The sequence below is a fragment of the Camelus dromedarius genome, chromosome 33 (assembly GCF_036321535.1).
Source record: "Camelus dromedarius isolate mCamDro1 chromosome 33, mCamDro1.pat, whole genome shotgun sequence".
NCBI classification, from domain to species: domain Eukaryota; kingdom Metazoa; phylum Chordata; class Mammalia; order Artiodactyla; family Camelidae; genus Camelus; species Camelus dromedarius.
The window spans coordinates 15666219-15683824 of NC_087468.1; the positions used below are offsets into that span (position 1 = coordinate 15666219).

The 17606-nt window shown below is 48.5% G+C and overlaps 2 protein-coding genes across 18 annotated transcripts in view; one reads left to right on the forward strand and one right to left on the reverse strand.

Moving 5' to 3' along the window:
* Positions 1 to 17606, forward strand: part of TRABD2A (TraB domain containing 2A) — a 120457-nt gene that overhangs the window by 89511 nt on the left and 13340 nt on the right. For 6 of the 17 annotated variants that reach the window (XR_010378848.1, XR_010378849.1, XR_010378846.1 and 3 more), the window contains 2 exons: positions 3204 to 3362; positions 17391 to 17430. Coding sequence is in view for 7 of the 17 variants with exons in the window: in XM_064481963.1 (XP_064338033.1) it covers positions 3204 to 3362; positions 17391 to 17430 (199 nt within the window). In the remaining 10 variants the exon portion in view is untranslated. Of the gene's footprint in view, positions 1 to 3203; positions 6393 to 17390; positions 17499 to 17606 lie in introns of those variants that run through there. The other 11 variants (XR_010378856.1, XR_004133188.2, XM_064481965.1 and 8 more) reach the window with 4 other exon arrangements.
* Positions 1 to 17606, reverse strand: part of DNAH6 (dynein axonemal heavy chain 6) — a 150304-nt gene that overhangs the window by 35836 nt on the left and 96862 nt on the right. Inside the window, exons 53-62 of the mRNA XM_031441370.2 lie at positions 17294 to 17417; positions 16572 to 16768; positions 14813 to 15016; positions 13988 to 14113; positions 11020 to 11184; positions 9967 to 10034; positions 9236 to 9416; positions 5775 to 5954; positions 3420 to 3653; positions 570 to 705 (exon numbers count right to left, since the gene is read on the reverse strand). Of these exons, the coding sequence (XP_031297230.2) occupies positions 570 to 705; positions 3420 to 3653; positions 5775 to 5954; positions 9236 to 9416; positions 9967 to 10034; positions 11020 to 11184; positions 13988 to 14113; positions 14813 to 15016; positions 16572 to 16768; positions 17294 to 17417 (1615 nt within the window). The remainder of the gene's footprint in view (positions 1 to 569; positions 706 to 3419; positions 3654 to 5774; positions 5955 to 9235; positions 9417 to 9966; positions 10035 to 11019; positions 11185 to 13987; positions 14114 to 14812; positions 15017 to 16571; positions 16769 to 17293; positions 17418 to 17606) is intronic.

Consider the following 17606-nt stretch of genomic DNA (forward strand, 5'->3'; position numbering starts at 1 on the left):
AATCCTAAATGCTTTTGAATTGAAAAGTCTACTTTTAGAACTGAAAGGGCTACATATTAAAACCTGTGGGGGAAAAGTAACACACGGCAGGTTAGAACTCAGAGGAGGCACAACTTCCGGGGAAGAGGCCCGTGAAGGAGCGTGAGGGCATTCTGTGACGCCGCCGCTGGTCTGGCCCTTCATCTGGGTGGTGGCTCGCAAGTACAGTCACTTTAATAACCAGGTTGTCAGTTTTGATCTGTCCACTTTTCCCTATGTCTATTATCCTTCAATAAAAAGTTGTTTTTTTTTTTTTAAAAACCCTATGGGAGGCAGCTAAAACAATACTTAAGAGGTCAGTGTATCACCTTAAAATGGGTATAGTAGTAAACATGAAATATTGAAAATTCATGGGCCAAGCACTCAACTCAAGACATTGGGAAAACAAGTAATTTCACAACGTCTTAATAGTCAAGATGTTTCCTTGTGAAAAATATCGGTATTGCAGGAGAGGTTAAAGGAGACCTTAAAGTTAGGATTCACAAGCTTATGTACAAATCCCCTGTGGCGGGCCCTTCTTGACATATTACCTATGCGTATGGAAATAGGAAGTAGCACTATATGGTGTGTAAGTCCCGTAAAAACTGGAAATAATTCTTCTAAGTCGCAGCATGCGAACCACATGGCAGGAGGCAGCCAGGGGAAGTCAGGCTTGGGTGGGCGTTCCTATCAGAAGACAGACAGAAAATGAACGCTGATTCACAAAGACAGCCACAAAATATGCTTTCACCTTGTCTAAGTGAAAAACCTCTAACAGCGTGTTAACAATAACCCTTTACCCAGGCCAAGTACAAGATGCGGTGAAACAGAGGTCATGCTGAGTCAGCTCCGCCTGCAGGCCGCTGAGTGGAAGGGCAGTGATGACAGCTTTCCATGCTGACGTGGGCAGAAAGCAGCTGATCTGGTGAAGGGTGAAAGTTAAATCTGTAACGTCTGCTTCTAGCATCTTCTCCAACACGCCACACCCGTCTCTCCCTACCCCTCAACTATTCTTACATTAGTGATTTTTTTCTCTAGAGAACTAGTTTGCAAATCCAGTACCCAGACGTTCTCACGTCTAGGAGGTAGGGAAGGCTCCCCGTAGCAGAACAAGTGGCAGCCTCGTTCCAGCTGGGCTGGGTGTGTGCACGTCTGATCATCTCACACACGCTCAGAAACTTCTGGGAGAAGCAGTGTGCCATCTGGCAATATTCCACGAGGCGCCTGCATGTGGGTAAACAGCTTTAAAAGGGGCAGAGGAGCAGCTGTGGTTGTGGTCCAGAGTGTAAAGTTTGAACTTCTTTTGTTAAATTTACTCTGAAGTGTTTTATTCTTTGTGATACCACTGTAAATGGAATTATGTTGTTAATTTCATTTTTTTTATGTTGTTCATGGCAAGTGTATAGAAATCCAAATTAGTCTTGTATTCTGTACGCTGCAGCCTTGCTAAACCCGTTGACTCATTCTAGTAGGTTTTTTTAAAGTGGGTTCCTTAGTGTCTTCTATACAAAACCATGTCGTCTGCACATAGAGACAGTTTTACTTCTTCCTTTCCCACCTGGATGCCTTTTATTTCATTTTCTTGTCTAACTGACCTGGCAAGAATTTCCAGTGCAGTGTTGGAAAGAAGTGCAACAGCCTTGTCTTGCTTCTGACCTGCGGGGGGACGCGTCCAGGCTCCCGCCCTCAGGCGTGGTGTCAGACGTGCGGGCTTTCGTATGTGCTCTTTATCTGGCTGAGGAAGTTCTCCTCTGTTTCTGGCTTGTTTTGTGTTTTTATGGCAAAAGGGTATTGGGTTTGTCAGATACTTTTTCTTCATCCACTAAGGTGATCCTGTATTTTTTAAATGCTTTATTTTATTGATTCTATTGATCTATTAATATAAAAAAATGAGTAGCTAAATAACTAGATAAAAGGTCCCAAACACATTTCTTAAAAAAAAAAATCAGTCAAGATTCATTCAAATTTCCTCATGGTGGAGGAAAAGAAAGTTTAATTTGAAAAAACAAAGACAACTTTGGAGAAGTTTCTGAAGATGATTTCTGAGTAATCTTACATTTCGAGCTTGGTGATAGTTAAAACCTATTTTAAATTTCTTTTCAAAATACTTTGCTCATGAGAAGTGGCAGGTGGCACTGGAATGGACGTGGGGCTTCGGAAGGACGGACCTGGGTCTGCATCTCACTCTCAGGCATTATTAGCTATTAGGTGATACTGGAAAGGTCTTTAACTCCTCAGAGCCTCTGGCTGAGAAAACCGTAAACAAGGTTGTCAGCAAGAATACCGAGAAGCGCCTGGTTGAGCGACTGACAGTCGCGGTAGAGCGAAGGGGTGAGAGGGCGGGCCGTACAGACTGACTGCAAGGGCCGAACCCCAGCTCCACACCCTGCTGAGAACGTGATCACGATGAGTGACTTAATCTCTCTGTGCCTAGTCAACTTACCTGCAGACTAGAGATAAAATCAGGAACTAACTCAGCAGGAGTCCTGAAGTGAATGAGTTGATACACGTAAAGCACACAGCAAGCCCTCTGTAGGTGTTAACTGTGATTGTGGAGTTAAGACAGCGTTAAGCCAGGGTTAGTAGAAAATGTCTGTGTGCAGGTGGGGGGGTCACGGAAGAAGGACCACCTGGTGGAGAGGTCTTGACAAGGCTTGTCCGGGAAACACAGGGAGCTGAGAGTCAAGTAAAAGCACGAAGTCCAATGTCCCAGTGATACACCGAGGCTCAAATTCTGGCAAACAGGTGCAGGTATCAGGTTGGTCTGTAGGGGCCCAGGGCCGGGCTTGAGATCGACAGGACAGAGCCAAGAGTTTAGAGCTGGGCTGGACGGACCTGCAGGCAAGAGCTGGAGGACTGTGCCTCCGTTCTGTGGGCCACCAGGCTGGTGGTACGTGGATGAGTTAGACCAGTCTGGGGCCAGTCAGACAAACGGATAAACGTGAAGAAGGATACCTCGTACTGCGGTATCACAGAGGGCAGCAGTCAAGTTCTCGCCGTCGCCGGGCTTTGTAACGAAAGATGCGTCCAGGGAAGAGGGTTAGGATTTCACAGTCGGTATGGCCAGATCTGGGGGCTACAGCTTTTACTGGATTTGAACTCTTCCTGTTTTAAGATGGTCAACTTTTCAAAACATGTTCACATCTACTAGCTCACTGGTTACTCCCATCATCTGTTTCCTACAGGTGCGGACATCGCTGCATAAGGAGGTTGTTACCGACATTACTCAGCTACTCAAGACAGAACTAAGTTGTCGCCTGGGTCCCCGACCCCCGGGGCCCTCCCCCAGTGGGCCACCAGCCGAATGTGCAACCTCCAGCCGCCCGAGTCACCGTGGAGCACTGGTAGGTGCACGTGGGCTCTGTCTAGCAACCCTCACGGCCTGAACGTGGAACAGGTACCTTTTCTAATCCTGCAGAACCTCGGAGGAAGAAATTCCACTCAGCATCCGTTAAGCGTCCTTGCTGACGCATGATCTCAACACAGAGCATAAAGCTGTAGACGAGTTTATGTTGTTCGAAAAGTCCTCTCGAGACGTTGACGTAGGCGGTGAGGAGAGTCTGCTCCAGCAGTACTTCCATGCGCCGCTGCAGGCTGTCCGTCCTCGCGGAGGCTTCAATGGTTGTGTTGAACAGCTGTGGAAGGGGACTCTGTCAGCATCTCTGATTTAACTCCGTTTCTCTGGAGGGAAAAACAAATCCCTCCTCCTCACCCCAGCTCCCCCAGATTCAGTGAGTACTTCTTGTTGGAAGGGAGCCCGGGGGCGTCTGGACAACACGCCTCTCCATTTCTCTCAGTTCTTCATTTCCACTCTCTCCTGCAACTCCTCTTGTTGCTGGACCCCTAACCATGTCAAGGGCACTAAACAAGACGTCTCGAGGGAAAACCAGGCTCAGTCTCGTGTATAAAATTTGTTTTGAGTATTTCAACAGCTTTTATGGTGGGATGGAATTCACTCTTCACTCTTGAAGCCCACAGGAAGTGTCCCGTGGGGCTTGAGCACCGTGGTGGGGGAGGTGGGGGTGGGGAGGGCAGCCTCCAGCAGGGGAGAAGAGCCCCCACCCGGGCTGACGTGGCGGGGGTGCAGAGGAGGCGTCTCAGAGGTGCTGGAGGAAAGACCACTGGAGCCGTTAGCTACCCCTCCCCTTGACAGGTGGAGTCTAAGTCCTGCCCTCTGAAAGCTGGGCTAGTCTTAGGGACCGGCTTGACCAAGAGACCACAGCGCAAGTCCAAAGCCAGGTCAGAAGAGGCCTCACGGCTCGCATCTTGGCTTGTGGAACACTGGCTTTTGGAGCTGCCCTCTTGGAACCCAGGTGCCATGTTGTGAGCACCCAGCCACACGGAGAGGCCGCTGGAGGCCACGATCAACAGCCCAGCCACGTGGGTGACCGTTTTGGACATCCCGCCCCAGACAGTAGCAGCCGCAGCAGCCGGCTTCACTAAAGAAGGCGGCACTGACACCGGGGGGGCCAGGGGGCCTTCTAAACAGAGAGCATCATAAACATGGAAGCATCCAGGGAGTCCAGGGGATGTGAAAGGGTCCGTCTGGCTGTTGGCCAGTCTGGTAGGAGATGTGGCTCTAGAGACAGGACAGGGACAGCCTGGCTGTGGCTTTGGGCCATGAACTGTGTGTGATGGGCAACGTCTGTGAAAATCCATTTTAGACCCATATGGGCAGGGCAGTGTTTTAAAACCACGAGGCCTGGGCTGGCCTGGCTTCAGGGTGAGAGCCAGCACTGACTGAGCACAGGGGCGCAGAGCAGGACATACAGGTGTGTTGCAGGGCGAGAGGGTATGTTTACAATTTCCCACCGTTTTCTACTGGCAGTGGCGCATATGGAGCAGGTGTCTGCTGAGCTGTGTGAGGGCATCAGCACGGAGGACTAGAGGAGCCGGGGTGAGCTTGACTGCTCTGCACAGACCAGGGAGCAGGAGCTGGCAGACAGCAAACAGCCCGTGAGGCCGCGTGGGGCCCGGGCTGGGAGAAACTGGAGGCGAACAGAGGGCTTTTGCTGTGGAGTGAGTGGTTCAAACTGCCTCCCCCGGAAGTCTTCAGGTAAACTGACGTTGCTGGCCAAAGGTTTGTGACACTGAATTTGCTTTGGGGAGATGTTAGAACGCTGCCAACACGGAGGCTGAGGGGTGAACGTACCCTACTCACGAGAGGTCAGGTGAAATTCAGCCGTGAACGTGAGGCCAAGGGGAGAGACCACAGTGAAACAGTCTCCCCGTTACACGGCGGGGGTGGGGACGGGACACGGGAGAGGAGACGGGCACGCGCCATCCCTCTAAACCAAAGCCAGGGCTGGGAGGAGAGCCAGCTGCAGGAAGGGTTCTGGGGGGAAAATACGGAAACCCACTTGCTTAAGGTCAGTGCTGTCTGAGACTGGGATGCGCTCAGGAATCTCTATCAGTGGAAAAGAAGCTGGTTTGCTGGAGAGAAAGCGGAGTCAAATAGCACGGGGCTGGGGCTCAAAAAAAGGAAGGCAGGTAAGACGAAAGCCAAGCAAGCTGTGAGCCGAGGAGGCCAGGAGGAAAATGGAACTCGCAGAGACGCTTTCTCGCCTTCCTCTGTGCAATGTTCTGGGCGCACCAGGCACCCGTCTTAGGAGCCCTGCCTGAACCCCAGTCTGAACCCAAACTCCGGGGGGATTCTGCCTGACAGCTAGACTCACGATTTGTCTGAGGCAGGACGTAGCTAGGCAGGGCTTAAGGGGGGTCAGAGAGATACATTTCACCACCACCAAGACACTTGCCTGTTTGAAGTATTTTAACGAGTACTGGTACATGGGATCAATTTCCGAGAGGCTCGCGATCACGAAGTACATCACAGAGCCCTGAGTGGCCACCGGGCGGTACTTCTCACGAGCAACGTTTATCATCTGTTCCGTGGACTCTGCCTCCTTCAGCCTGATTTTAATGGCACCGGAAGTGATCTGGGGAAACAGAAGAAAACAAGACCCCCGCAAGGCGCTGAAGGAGTGAAGAGACAGAGCGGAGGACCCCGTGCACCGGAGTGCAAAGCTGCATTCCCGGAAGATCCCTGTAGAGTCTGTTTATTCTTCCTTTCATTTCTAAAGCATGCCGTTTTCATAGAAAACAAATTTATGGTTGCCAGAGGGGAAAGTGGGAGGGGAGGGAGAAATTGGGAGTTCGGGATTTGCAGATGCTAACTACTGTGTATAAAAGAAGTGAACAGCAGGGTCCTACTGTGTGGCACAGGGGACTGTGCTCGATACTCTGTGATGGCCTATAATAAGGGGGGACAGGAAAAGGAATACATATATATTCAGATATATATATATATATGAATCACTGTCTGGACACCAGAAATTAACACATTGTAAATCAATTAAATAAATAAATGAAACCAGTTTTAAGGCTCTTGTCTCCAAAAACATGGTGGGATTTTTGGAACATACCCAGTTAGGTCTAGGAAAGTAATAAGAAAGATACAATGAATTCGTGATTGTAATAAGGGTGCCCCCACGCAAATGGCAAAATAAATACCCTTCTTTCTTATGGGTGAGTTGTATTCCATTACATATATAAGCTGCATCTTCTTCATCTGTTCATCTATTGATGTGCACTGAGGATGCTTCCATATCTTGGCACTTATAAATAATGCTGCTGTTAATAGCAGGGTGTATGTATCTCTTTGAATTAATTCTTATTTTGTGGTTGGCTTTATTCCTTTGATAATTGTGTAAATTTAAAAACCTAAAGCTTAAAATGTTCTAAGAAACAGTGAACAGTACATATATGTAAATTTAAAAATATGTGCAGTATATTGTATATATGTATTTATATGCAATATATTGTATATGTGCAGCTGAATTGTAACAATTCTACCTAATAAAACTGAAAAATTAAAAAAAAAATAAGGGGGCCCTCAGACAGATGACTGAGTCTCAGGACTCAGTGACCTTTGGACTGAGCTGACCTCCTTTTCCTCGTGGAGTCAGGGATGGGCAAATGGAAACAGGCAACTCAGGGGGCCCGGGAGGCAGCAGAGCAGTGCTTGTCTGAGCCTGGAAGCTGGGTTACTCCTGAAGGAAACACCAACACAGCGCTCCCAGTTGCTCCCCGACTTCCTGGTGAGCAGTCCCCAGGTTCATGTAATGAAGAGTTATGACGAGAGAAGGGACCCCCATGAAACTGCCCCCAAGGAAGTGGGGGGGGGGGAAGGCTGGAAGGACGTAGCACCACGTCCCGCTCTGGAATAACAAAGAAAAGAATGCTCCTCTGTCTTCCCAGCGTCCTGGCTGTGGACACAGGGAACCCGGGGCTGGAAGCCGTCGTTTGTGGAAGGTTGTAAACCTAAGTAAGTTGGAGACGCCGACGAGATCTCTTGCTGTTCTGGTTTCTTGTACTTTGGATTTGTGGCTCTGGGGCGCCTCTGGCCAGTGGGCTTTCCAAGATTCCCTTTCTGTCTCCCTCAGCCTGTCTTTCTCTACTGCTGTCTGTCCCTGTTCCCCACCACCCCGCTCCTCTCTCTCAGCTGTGGGTACCCCTAGGCTGGGAGATGCTCTCCCTCTAGGAAGTCACAGGGTCCAGGCCACGGGCCCTGAAAAATCACTCTGGGACCAGAGGCCAGTATTTGCTCTACCGAGGAGAGGACTGCAGGGGACAACTGGGTTTCTGTCCAGAGCCACACTGCCCAGTGGAAATATAATGTGAGCCTCAGATACAATTCTAACTTTTCTAAGCTTATGAAAAGCAAAAAAAAAAAACCCCAAAAAAACCAAGTAACATTAATTTTAACAACATATCTTATTTAACCCAGTATAACCTGATGTATCTTGATAGACACCAATATATAATCGATAAAAAAATTACTGAGATAGTTTTACATTTTGGGGGGACTAAGTCTTGGAAATCTGGTGGGTATTTTACACTAACAGCATGTCTCCATTCAGACTCGCCACATTTCAGGGGCTCAGCAGCCACTGTGGCTAGTGGCTAAGCCAGACTGTCCACCCCGGCCCCCGGGAGAGGGGAGGGAGGGACAGTGCAGAGGCTGCGTCCAGGAAGGCAAGGCTCAGACTCTCCCTGTATTGACCCGTTAGGAACCTGAGGGGCCAAGAAGCAGTAGAGTTGGGTGAGAAACAATACTGGACTCAACTAAAGCTTTTATCTGAGCACAAGAAAGGAAGCTGTCATGGGAGCAGTTGGATCCTGCAGATTTACTCCCAAACAGTTCTTTCCTGGGTGAGCAGGCCAGAACCCAGGGCTAAAGAGAAAGCAAAGTGGCCCGTTTTCTTCTTTTTGCCAGAGGATGTGAGAAGAGTGTACACGTCCGCTAAGTTTAGTAGCTACTTACAGACATTGTGCCCGGCGACTGGAGGCTTCAGCAGTGGGAGAGGAATGAGTCCTATTTTTACATGAGGGCCTGGGAGTTTAGGGGAGCACAGACCACAGGCAGGAAATGCAGTCCTGTCTGTATTTGCCAGAAAGGATGTCTTCAAGGCAACACCTTGCAAACGGAAACAGTTTACAGCTAAAGATGGTGGTCAGAACACATGTGTCTACCTTTACCCACTGCTGGAACCATGGCAGAGTTATTGCAAAGTGATCTAAAAAACTGCCAATCCACAAAGATGGGAGGAATGGAAGAGGAAATCTCAATACACTTCTGAGAGGTGGAAAGCAGACAGCAGAGTGGTCGTGACTTAGCAGACCCAGGAAAATGGGTTGCTAAGCTGGCAAAGGGGAAAGCCAAGAACTCACACGATTTATAAAATAGATTCCTGTTGTGTAGATCTTAAAAACCTACCAGAAGAGAAAAGACATGTAATTGGAGGGCTCTGATGTAAGGCAGACAGTGACAAGTGCTGCATTAGAGGGGCAGATACGGTGCTACAGGTGTTCCAGGAGGAGGTGAGTAATTCCTGCTGGGAAAACCAGGGAGGCTTCCTGGAGGTGGTGACATTAATGAGTATGTATTTGTGTTGTTCCTTTTGACTTAAATCGTGTCCCAGTTCTTTACATTACAGGCTTTGTTTCAAAAAGGCAGGCAGGACAAGAGGAGTGGTCATTACAGCTCACGTAGCTTCCCCTGCTTGGTGGGGAGCCTGCCAGCCAGGCTTGCCCTTGTGTGTGCCCCAGGCAGCCCAAGGGTGGCTCCCATTCTTTAAAGACTCTTCAGGACCCCCAAGGCTGTAGGTAACTTCCGAATTAACACACTTTGCATAAATAATAAAAGTGTTTCACTCACCTTTGAGTCCTGCAGCGTGTCAATGAGTTCTTCATTGTCCAGAACGTTTCCCTCAGATGTGAAGAGCATTTTGAGGATCTTCTCCTCGATAGCTTTCAGCTGGTTTTTATCAGTGTTGATCCTCACAATGAGCTTGATCCTCTGCTCTTCCAGCTCAGGCTTTTCAAGCCGCACCACATCGCTAATGCCAAAGCGAAGACCTAAGCTGGGTCTCTGCTGGGGCCCTAAGGTGGCTTCTGTTTTATTTTTTCACGTTTCTAATTGTTCCTGTTCTGAATACTAATGCTACCAGCCAAACCCCAGTGCACAAGGCCCCTCCTTCGCTGGGTTTATACAGTGGCTACTCACTGCGCTACATGTGAGTTCTGACTCTTTACCTGGTATTTCAGAGCCCTGCACCCTACCCCCAGCTCCCACAGCTTCTGCTCGTCTTCTCTTAGGAAAGCCTGCTCAGTGCTTGAGCTCTCTAATCATTCAATTTCCGTTTCTAACGACAGCTTCTGTCAACCTGCAAATGGTGCCTGAAACATTCTTTTCCTACTGATGTGGGAGACTCTGAAATCCCACCACCTCCGTGAACGATTCTTGATTGAATCTAAAAAGGGGCCTTACCTCTGGCTTCACCTGTCTAAACACGCGAACTCATGTCTCCCATCCCTCTATTTGCGAGCTAATCTTTTTCTTAGTCAAAATTTCTAAACAAAAATATTTGCCCCCCCACCATTTTTTACCTTAACAACTGGTCCTCCAGACCTGATTTGGTCACCGTGAAATTGATGATGGTGACTTTGATGCACACCTAGGAGAGGCACAGGGTACATAAAAACGCTTCGGGTCAGACTGATAAAACAAGTGCTTTCCCTGTTGGAACACGGCTCATCGGGGCCCAGCTGGATGTTCCCCGGGTCTAACTGTGAGCGCACTCACCATCCACACACACACCAAGCACAGAAAACCCCAGCCTCCCAGGGTCCTACTGTGATACTCTCTGCTGCTGTGAGTGACAATCTGGTTCCTCAAAAGCCACAGTTACAGAATCCTACGTGGCATTTCAAGGAAGGGTGAGCCAGCGAAGGGTTAAAGAAGCAGGGCTCAGATTCCAGCTGTGCCCTTCAGTGCACGTGGGACGCCGGACAAGCCATTGCATTCTGAGCTCCAGTTCCAGATTCTTAAAAATTGAGAGAATACTAGGAACAACACATAGGGTATTTGTGAGGACTAGATGGGCTAATAAAAACCACTCAGTCATAGTGACTTTCGCATAGTTTGTCTTTGTCAACAAGAAGCTATTACTGACAGTAAATAGAGCTTTCCGTATTTGGTCTCATCTTATTTTTATGAAAAACTGTTGCTATAATAGTCCAGTGTGACTCGAATAAGCCAACAGCAAAAACAATAAATGGAAGAAGAGTGTTTGAGTGTCATATATTTCACACATGTTATTCTTATTTAATCCTCACAAATCCTTGAAGTGGGCTTTATATTTGATTGACTCAAGGATCCAAGAAATGGACTAATTTACCCCTAGTCACAGAGCTAGGACTGGGGACGTGTGTGACGTCCCCTCTCAAAAGTCAAATAAGTGAGAAATCAAAGGCTGTGGGTCAGAACACGGGTCACTTTTCTAAACTCTCGAAGGGAACTCGGGCCGTGAGCTGGGGCAGCGGCTGTGTGGCTGAACCCCTCCAGGCTGCAAGGAGAACCTGGCCCAGGTGTGTCCTCGTTCCCCAAGCAGGAGACCCATCGCACCGCCCTTCTCCCCGTCTCGGGCCGGCAGCTCGTACCTCAGGCAGGTAGTGTGGGTTTGGCAACTTGGTCGTCATGTAGAACCTAAAGTGCTTATCGTAGTCAATGTCCGAGTCTCCGAGGCGAATGAGCAGCCGCCCACCGCTGATGAAGATCTGTTTCAGAAGGATGGGCTCCAGGGCCGGGTCCAGGGTCTCCCTGAGCTTAAAAAAGAAAACAAAGCAAAACAGCACAAAACAGCTACGTCATGAAAACGGACAGCAGCAACCTCCCCAAATGTCTTAGGCCCCAGAATTTACTTTGAACGGGCAGTTTTCAGTGATGATCTGGATGTTTCTTAATGTCCTCTCCCTGCCTCTCACCGTGCACATCTTCCAGGGACTGTTTTATCAACAGTCTAAGGAGACAAGAGCATGGGAAGGCAACACACTGATTTAGACTAGCCCTACACGGGACAAAGCCGCTGAGAGCGAGGGCCCTGCAGGGCGGTCCTGCAACAGGCCCCCGACCAAGGAAGGTCTGCACACTTTCATGGCTGCCGTCAGTCACAAGTCGGCCCTCTCCGGTCTGCAGGCCGCCTCCGGCCCTCTGGGGCCTGTTTTTGTATGACTCTTGAGCTAAGAATGGTTTTTAACCTTTTTAAAGGGTTGTAAAACCAACAGAACCCCCAAACTAAAATCCAAGAGTGTTCATTCAGAGAGTATTCATACAGAGACTGTATGTGACCTGAAAAATCTAAAATATCTTCTGGCTTTTTATAGAAAAAGTCTATGGGTCTCTATTCTGTATAATAATTTCTTTTTTCCCTCAAAGCAGATCCAATTGTTGGTAAGAACAAAAGGGCACGCAGACATTAGCAACAGACCCCATGACAAACACCCTTGTGTCAGCATGTATGTGATGGGGGCCCGCGGCCCAGGAGCTGTCAAAATTTGATGTAATCCATGGTTAACAAATCTAGTTCTCATTGTGGTCTCCAAGCATGCAAATTCCCAGAACAAAAGTTTGTGAGGTAAGATTTCCCTTACTCTCCACGATACAATTTTTGTGCTTTTTAAAAGCCTGTTCTCTTTCATTTAAAGATGCTGACTGAGGTGGACTGAGTTGATCTCACACCCATGAGTGGGTGGAGACAAAGTTTGAAAATACCACCCTACGTCACAGAAAGCAGGAGGGGCCCAGTCGGGTGGTCCTGTTCCTGGCGGGGCCCTCCCCACGGGCCCACCCTCACTCCCAGGAGCATCAGCCACAGCTAAGAGGCTCTGCTGTCTGGGGCAGAACATCACGGCCATGCGAGAAGAAACCCCCTCCGGACCTCCTGGGTCATGAAGTGAGCTGGGGCTTACGAGCCCCGACGGGCACAGAAAATAGCCTTACGGTTACCAGGGGGGAAGCGGGTGGAAAGGGATAAACTGGGAGTTCGAGATTTGCAGATACTAACTACTACATGTGAAATAGATAAACAACAAGTTCATACTGTACAGCACAGGGAACTACATTCAGTATCTTGTAGTAACTTATGGTGAAAAAGAACATGAAAACGAATATATGTGTGTTCATGTATGACTGAAGCCTTGTGCTGTAGACCAGGAATTGACACAACATTCTAAACTGACTATATGTCAATAAAAAAAAAATTATACACACACACACACACACAAGAATCAGTCTGGGGCTAACATAACTGTGCCAGAGATTTTGGGGAGACTGCACCCTCTCCTGTAACTCCAGGGTCTGAATGAGGGCCTGGGGCCCATGGCAGAACCTGGCCCGTGCAGGTCAAGGCCACGAGCACCACATGGAGGCTGCTTGGGCTCTTTGTAGTTTGAGCTGGGAGGCTGGTAACTTGCTGTGAATGTTCTAGACAGTCAGGCTGCTCTGATGGTTTACTTAACCTTTCTGGGCCTCAGCTTCCTCACTGGTAAAATGGGATAATAGTAGTGACTACCCTGTAAGGCGGCAGTGCAGGTTAAAGGGTTAATATGTGTAAACTACCACAGCAGGTCTGGCGAGGGGAGCGAGCACGCAGTGCGTGGTAGCTGAAGCTAATATTACTGACTCTTCTGCAGCTAAGCTGCCCCCGGCCTGCGGTCTTTTCCGAGCTTCGTGCCCTTTTGCTGCAGGAGTCCTTTTTGTGCCCAAGGCCATTGTACAGGCTGTCCCCTTTGCCTGGAAAGCCATCTCTCTGAGCTCTTCACGTGGCTGAGCTCTTCATGTGGGTCACAGCTCAACCGTTACCTCCTGTAGCCGTGCATTTAATTTACCTCCCCCACCCCACCACCTTATTGGCTATGTCAGCCCTGGGCTCATCCCTTCAAAGCCCTTACCATTCGTTCTCTTCCTCCCTCTTCTGCCTCATTCCCCCTCTTTTCTCTGTTTACTGTCTTTGCCCCCAACTAGACTGTAAACTATCGAGGGCAAGAACCACCCGGGTATTGTTGGCCTTTGATTCTCAAACAATGTGTGTTCACTGAATGAACAAGCTGGAAAACATCCACTCTTGGGGTGATTCTGACGAAATCAAGCACTTAGGCTCAACAAACATCTTTTGTTTTGTTTCAAACAAAAGTTCCTATCACGCCACTTAGTCTAATTCTGACCTTCCGTCTAAGTGGAACATAACGTTTATACCCACTGGGGGTTTTACTGGCTTCACATCCTTGGCGTGAGGAGACACTCCCTGACTGGCACCACTGCTTCGAATTTTCAGGGCAGCTAACGGCGGGGAGCCACGCGAGGCCTGAGAATCAGCGGTGTCAGGAAACTGAGCCCATCCCACTTAACACCAAAGCAATGTCTGGAAGCAAAAAAATTCCTTCGGTCACAGACGGCGCCCCCCCCCACCCCCGAGGGTGTACTGTACTGTTTGAGGAGCGAAGCAATCGGTTTGACCAGTTTGAAGAGGGAGCTGGCTGGGGTGTTTAGTGGGATGCAGGCACGGCCGGTACAGGCTCCCAGGTGTTGCCTGAAGGCTGGGAACTAACGCAAGAAAAGTGCAAAGCGAACCTCTTCCAGTAAGACGGGTAAGCCGAGGCGGATCGAATTTTCAAGTATGCGCAAGAAATTACTGTCCGTAAGCTTGACGATCTTTAAACCGTTTTTGTTCTCTTTGTTTCTTATCCAGCGGTTTGCCTATGTGAGAAAGTGCAGAGCGAGACGTTTAGTTCAGAGCTGGCTAGAAAGTCAAAGTTTGTAAAGTTTAGAGGTTTCGTTCAATCTAGAAACCAGGAAGATAACAAAAGATAAAATTTTAAAAAACCCTCCACTCCCCCTACAAATAAAAAACACCTTTTGAATCTAATGTTTAGGACTCTTTCTTGTATTCAAATTTGGAACAAATGAAGGAAAGACCCACCCAGGAAGCAAGCCCACCCTGGAGGGATTCACGTTTGTCCCTGATTTCAAACGGGCACCTTTTCCTAAACCCCCCGTAGAACAACTGGCCCGCAGACTCAGGAGTCAGATAGTGAGCTTCTGTAAATGCCAGGCAGGTGCACCCTGAAAGTCATCATCCTCTGGCTTCATTCCAACGCCTCAGTCCTTTTAGGAACAAGGACTGTGCTGGTATGAACTTCTGCTCCCACAGAGAAAACAAATGGTCAACCCCTTAAACAAAATCAAAACCAAGCGTGCAGAGCACTTGGACTGTTCCTGTTTTACTTTCTGTCTCTACACAGTGAGGGATGTGGACGAGAAGACGTTTAAACCCCCTCCCAGGTCTGCATCCCCAAGATCTTACAGGGACGTTCAAGTCCGCTTTTAGAATCTGTAAGAGCACGGTGTTAGCCGACTTAACAGGCTAACAGCTTATCTGAGGCCCTGGTCACATACCTGATCTTGGGGGTCAATCATCAGAGGCCACCGTCTCCCTTGAGTGACCAGGATGCCGTTTTCCGTTGATACCAGGTCACGGGGCAGCCCGTCTGTGTTCCACTGCCGTATCTCGTAGGGGTCGCCAAGCGTGTTAATGAGACTGAAGGAAGGATTGATTGGGATCTCCAGGGTCTGACAGTCCTGGATCCAACACTCAATAAGCTGTAGAAGGAGAAAAGCTCGCTTGTATAGAGTCAGCAACACTCGGAGAACGAGGACACACCCAGACTGCACAGGCACCCCGGCACCAGGGCATAGGGCACAGCAGATCCGGGGTCTAGACCTACGCCGTTCACTAGTGGTGGCTTGGGGCATGTCACATGCCCTGTCTTGACCTGGTATAAATGACACAGGGGTTGTCACAGTCGGCTTCAGCATGGGCTGCAGGCTCCTCTTGGGAAGAGTCTGGAAGCACGTGGAGGAGTTTGGGGTTATCGCAATGGCTGTGGGTGCTACTGGCAATCAGTGAATGCGGCAGCGGGCTGTAAGCAGGTCACCTCCTACAGGGAGCGGCACAACCATGCACAGCAGAGAACTGTCTGTCCCCCGAGAGCATCCCTGGCACCACTGCCCACTTGGCGCCAGATGCCCCTGAGCTCCTGGAGAGTCTGTGTAACTCCTGCACCAACAAGGTTTTATAACCCAAGGGCAGGGCAGAACATCCGCAGGGAAGCATTTCAAAAAGTGGCTTCAAAAGCCCTCCAGATCATTCAGTTTCCTGCTCCTGCCCAATGCCCAGCCCTCAGCAGCAGCCTCACCGATTCAGGATGCTTCATCCTGCCTGACTTTATTTTATTTTAATTTATCTTTTAAAAAATATGTATATTTATTGAAGTATAGTCAGTTTACAATGCTGTGTCAATTTCTGGTGTACAGCACAATGCTTCAGTCATACAGGAACATACATTCATTTTCATATTCTTTTTCACCATAGGTTACTGCAAGGTATTAAATATAGTTCCCGGAGCTGTACAGTAGAAACCTGTTATTTATCTATTTCATGTATATTAGTTAGTATCTGCAAATCTAGAACTCCCGATTTATCCCTTCCCCCCGGTTAACCATAAGTTTGTTTTCTATGTCTGTTAGTCTGTTTCTATTTTGTTAAACAGGTTTGTTTGTCTTTTTTTTTTAGATACCACATATAAGTGATATCATATGGTATTTTTCTTTCTCCTTCTGGCTTACTTCACTTAGAGTGACAATCACCAGGTCCATCCATGTTGCTGCAAATGGCATTATTTTATTCTTTTTTATGCATACTGCCTGACTTTATTTTATGTTATTTTTTCGGGGGGAAGTAGTTAGGTTTATTTATTTATTTATTTTAATGGAGGTACTGGGTATTGAACCCGGGAACTTGTGCATGCTAGGCACATGCTAAACCACTGAGCTATAACCGCCCCCCCCCCATCCTGCCTGACTTTGGCTGCCACTCCTGATCCTAGGGGTAGGAGACTCCCTGGCTCTTTCTCTCCCCCCAGGTTCTGTGCTGTGTAAGCAGCTGATGAGCAACTTTCTCAGGCAGGAGAGGAGAGGGAGGGCCGGGTCAAGGTGAGCCTCGAGGCAGCCACCGCTGGCTGCTGGGGGAGGTGGAGGGCTGTGGAATGTATACAGAAGTTTCCATCACGGAGAACCTCCCTGGAAACCGGGTCCCCCACGCCCCCACCCCGCCTCCCAGTTTCAGCCGCTGCTCTCGGAAGGCAGGTCTCCTCACCGACTGCCTGTACTGGGCTGTGAAGGCCCCGTAATAGGCCACACAGGCCGCTGCTATGAACACGTTCCCGACGATGTTCGCTATCTCCTCGCTGAACTTCTGGATGCTCTCCTCCCATCGAACTTGCTCGTCCCCCAGCGCAGCCGTCAGCTTTCCCGCGCGCACCAGACGCGCCTTTGTCAGGGCCATCGTCTTTGCTGGGAAATTTTAAGACAATCAGGCCGTGTTATTCAGTGTTTCCCTAAAGTACACGACGTTTATCCGCCTGCTTCTGTTTATAGCGGAACCAGCAATATTTAGCTAACGATGTCGACACATCTCTAGGGAACCCCACACCAGCAGGGGCTTAGTTCCCATTTCAGAGCCAAGTCCAAGTCTGCCTCTTCCACGCAGAAAGCATCTTTTCGATACTCCTTGACTCTGGCTGAGGACAGCACTGTTTTCATGCTCCTATAGTATTTATTTTCTGGATCAAATTCAGAAAACGTGCTGCTCTGTGTCAAAATGTGGTATTTCCCCCAAAGGCCTTATTCGGATATAGGAGTTGAATACACACAACACAGGCAGTTCTCCTAGTGTTACACTAGGAGGCTAATGCAATCCATCTCACGCAGATACGCCCTGTAGGTTGGATGGAGACTGAGATCTGACCACCTGAAAACTGTTTCAACTTTTGAAAATCAGGCCCTTTCAGAACAACGTAAATTTTATGAGTTACTCACCCAGACTTTCCTTCTCACTCACACTTTTGTCATATTTATCTTGCAAGGCTCGTATTTGATCTTCCACTTGTTTTAGCAATGCTTGTTTTTCTTTCAGAGTAGCCATGGTCATATCAAGTTCAGCCTAATAAAATCAGGTACGTATTTAACAACAAGCCCCAAAAGAAAGTTGAAATTTACCCATTTGTAACAGGTTTTTTTGTTTGTTTGTTTGTTTTTAAGGATTTATGTTCTTTTTCTCCCAAAAGATTTTGATATGATATATTCAAAGTTAAAACAAATATAAAATAGAACAAAATATAAGAGCAGAAAC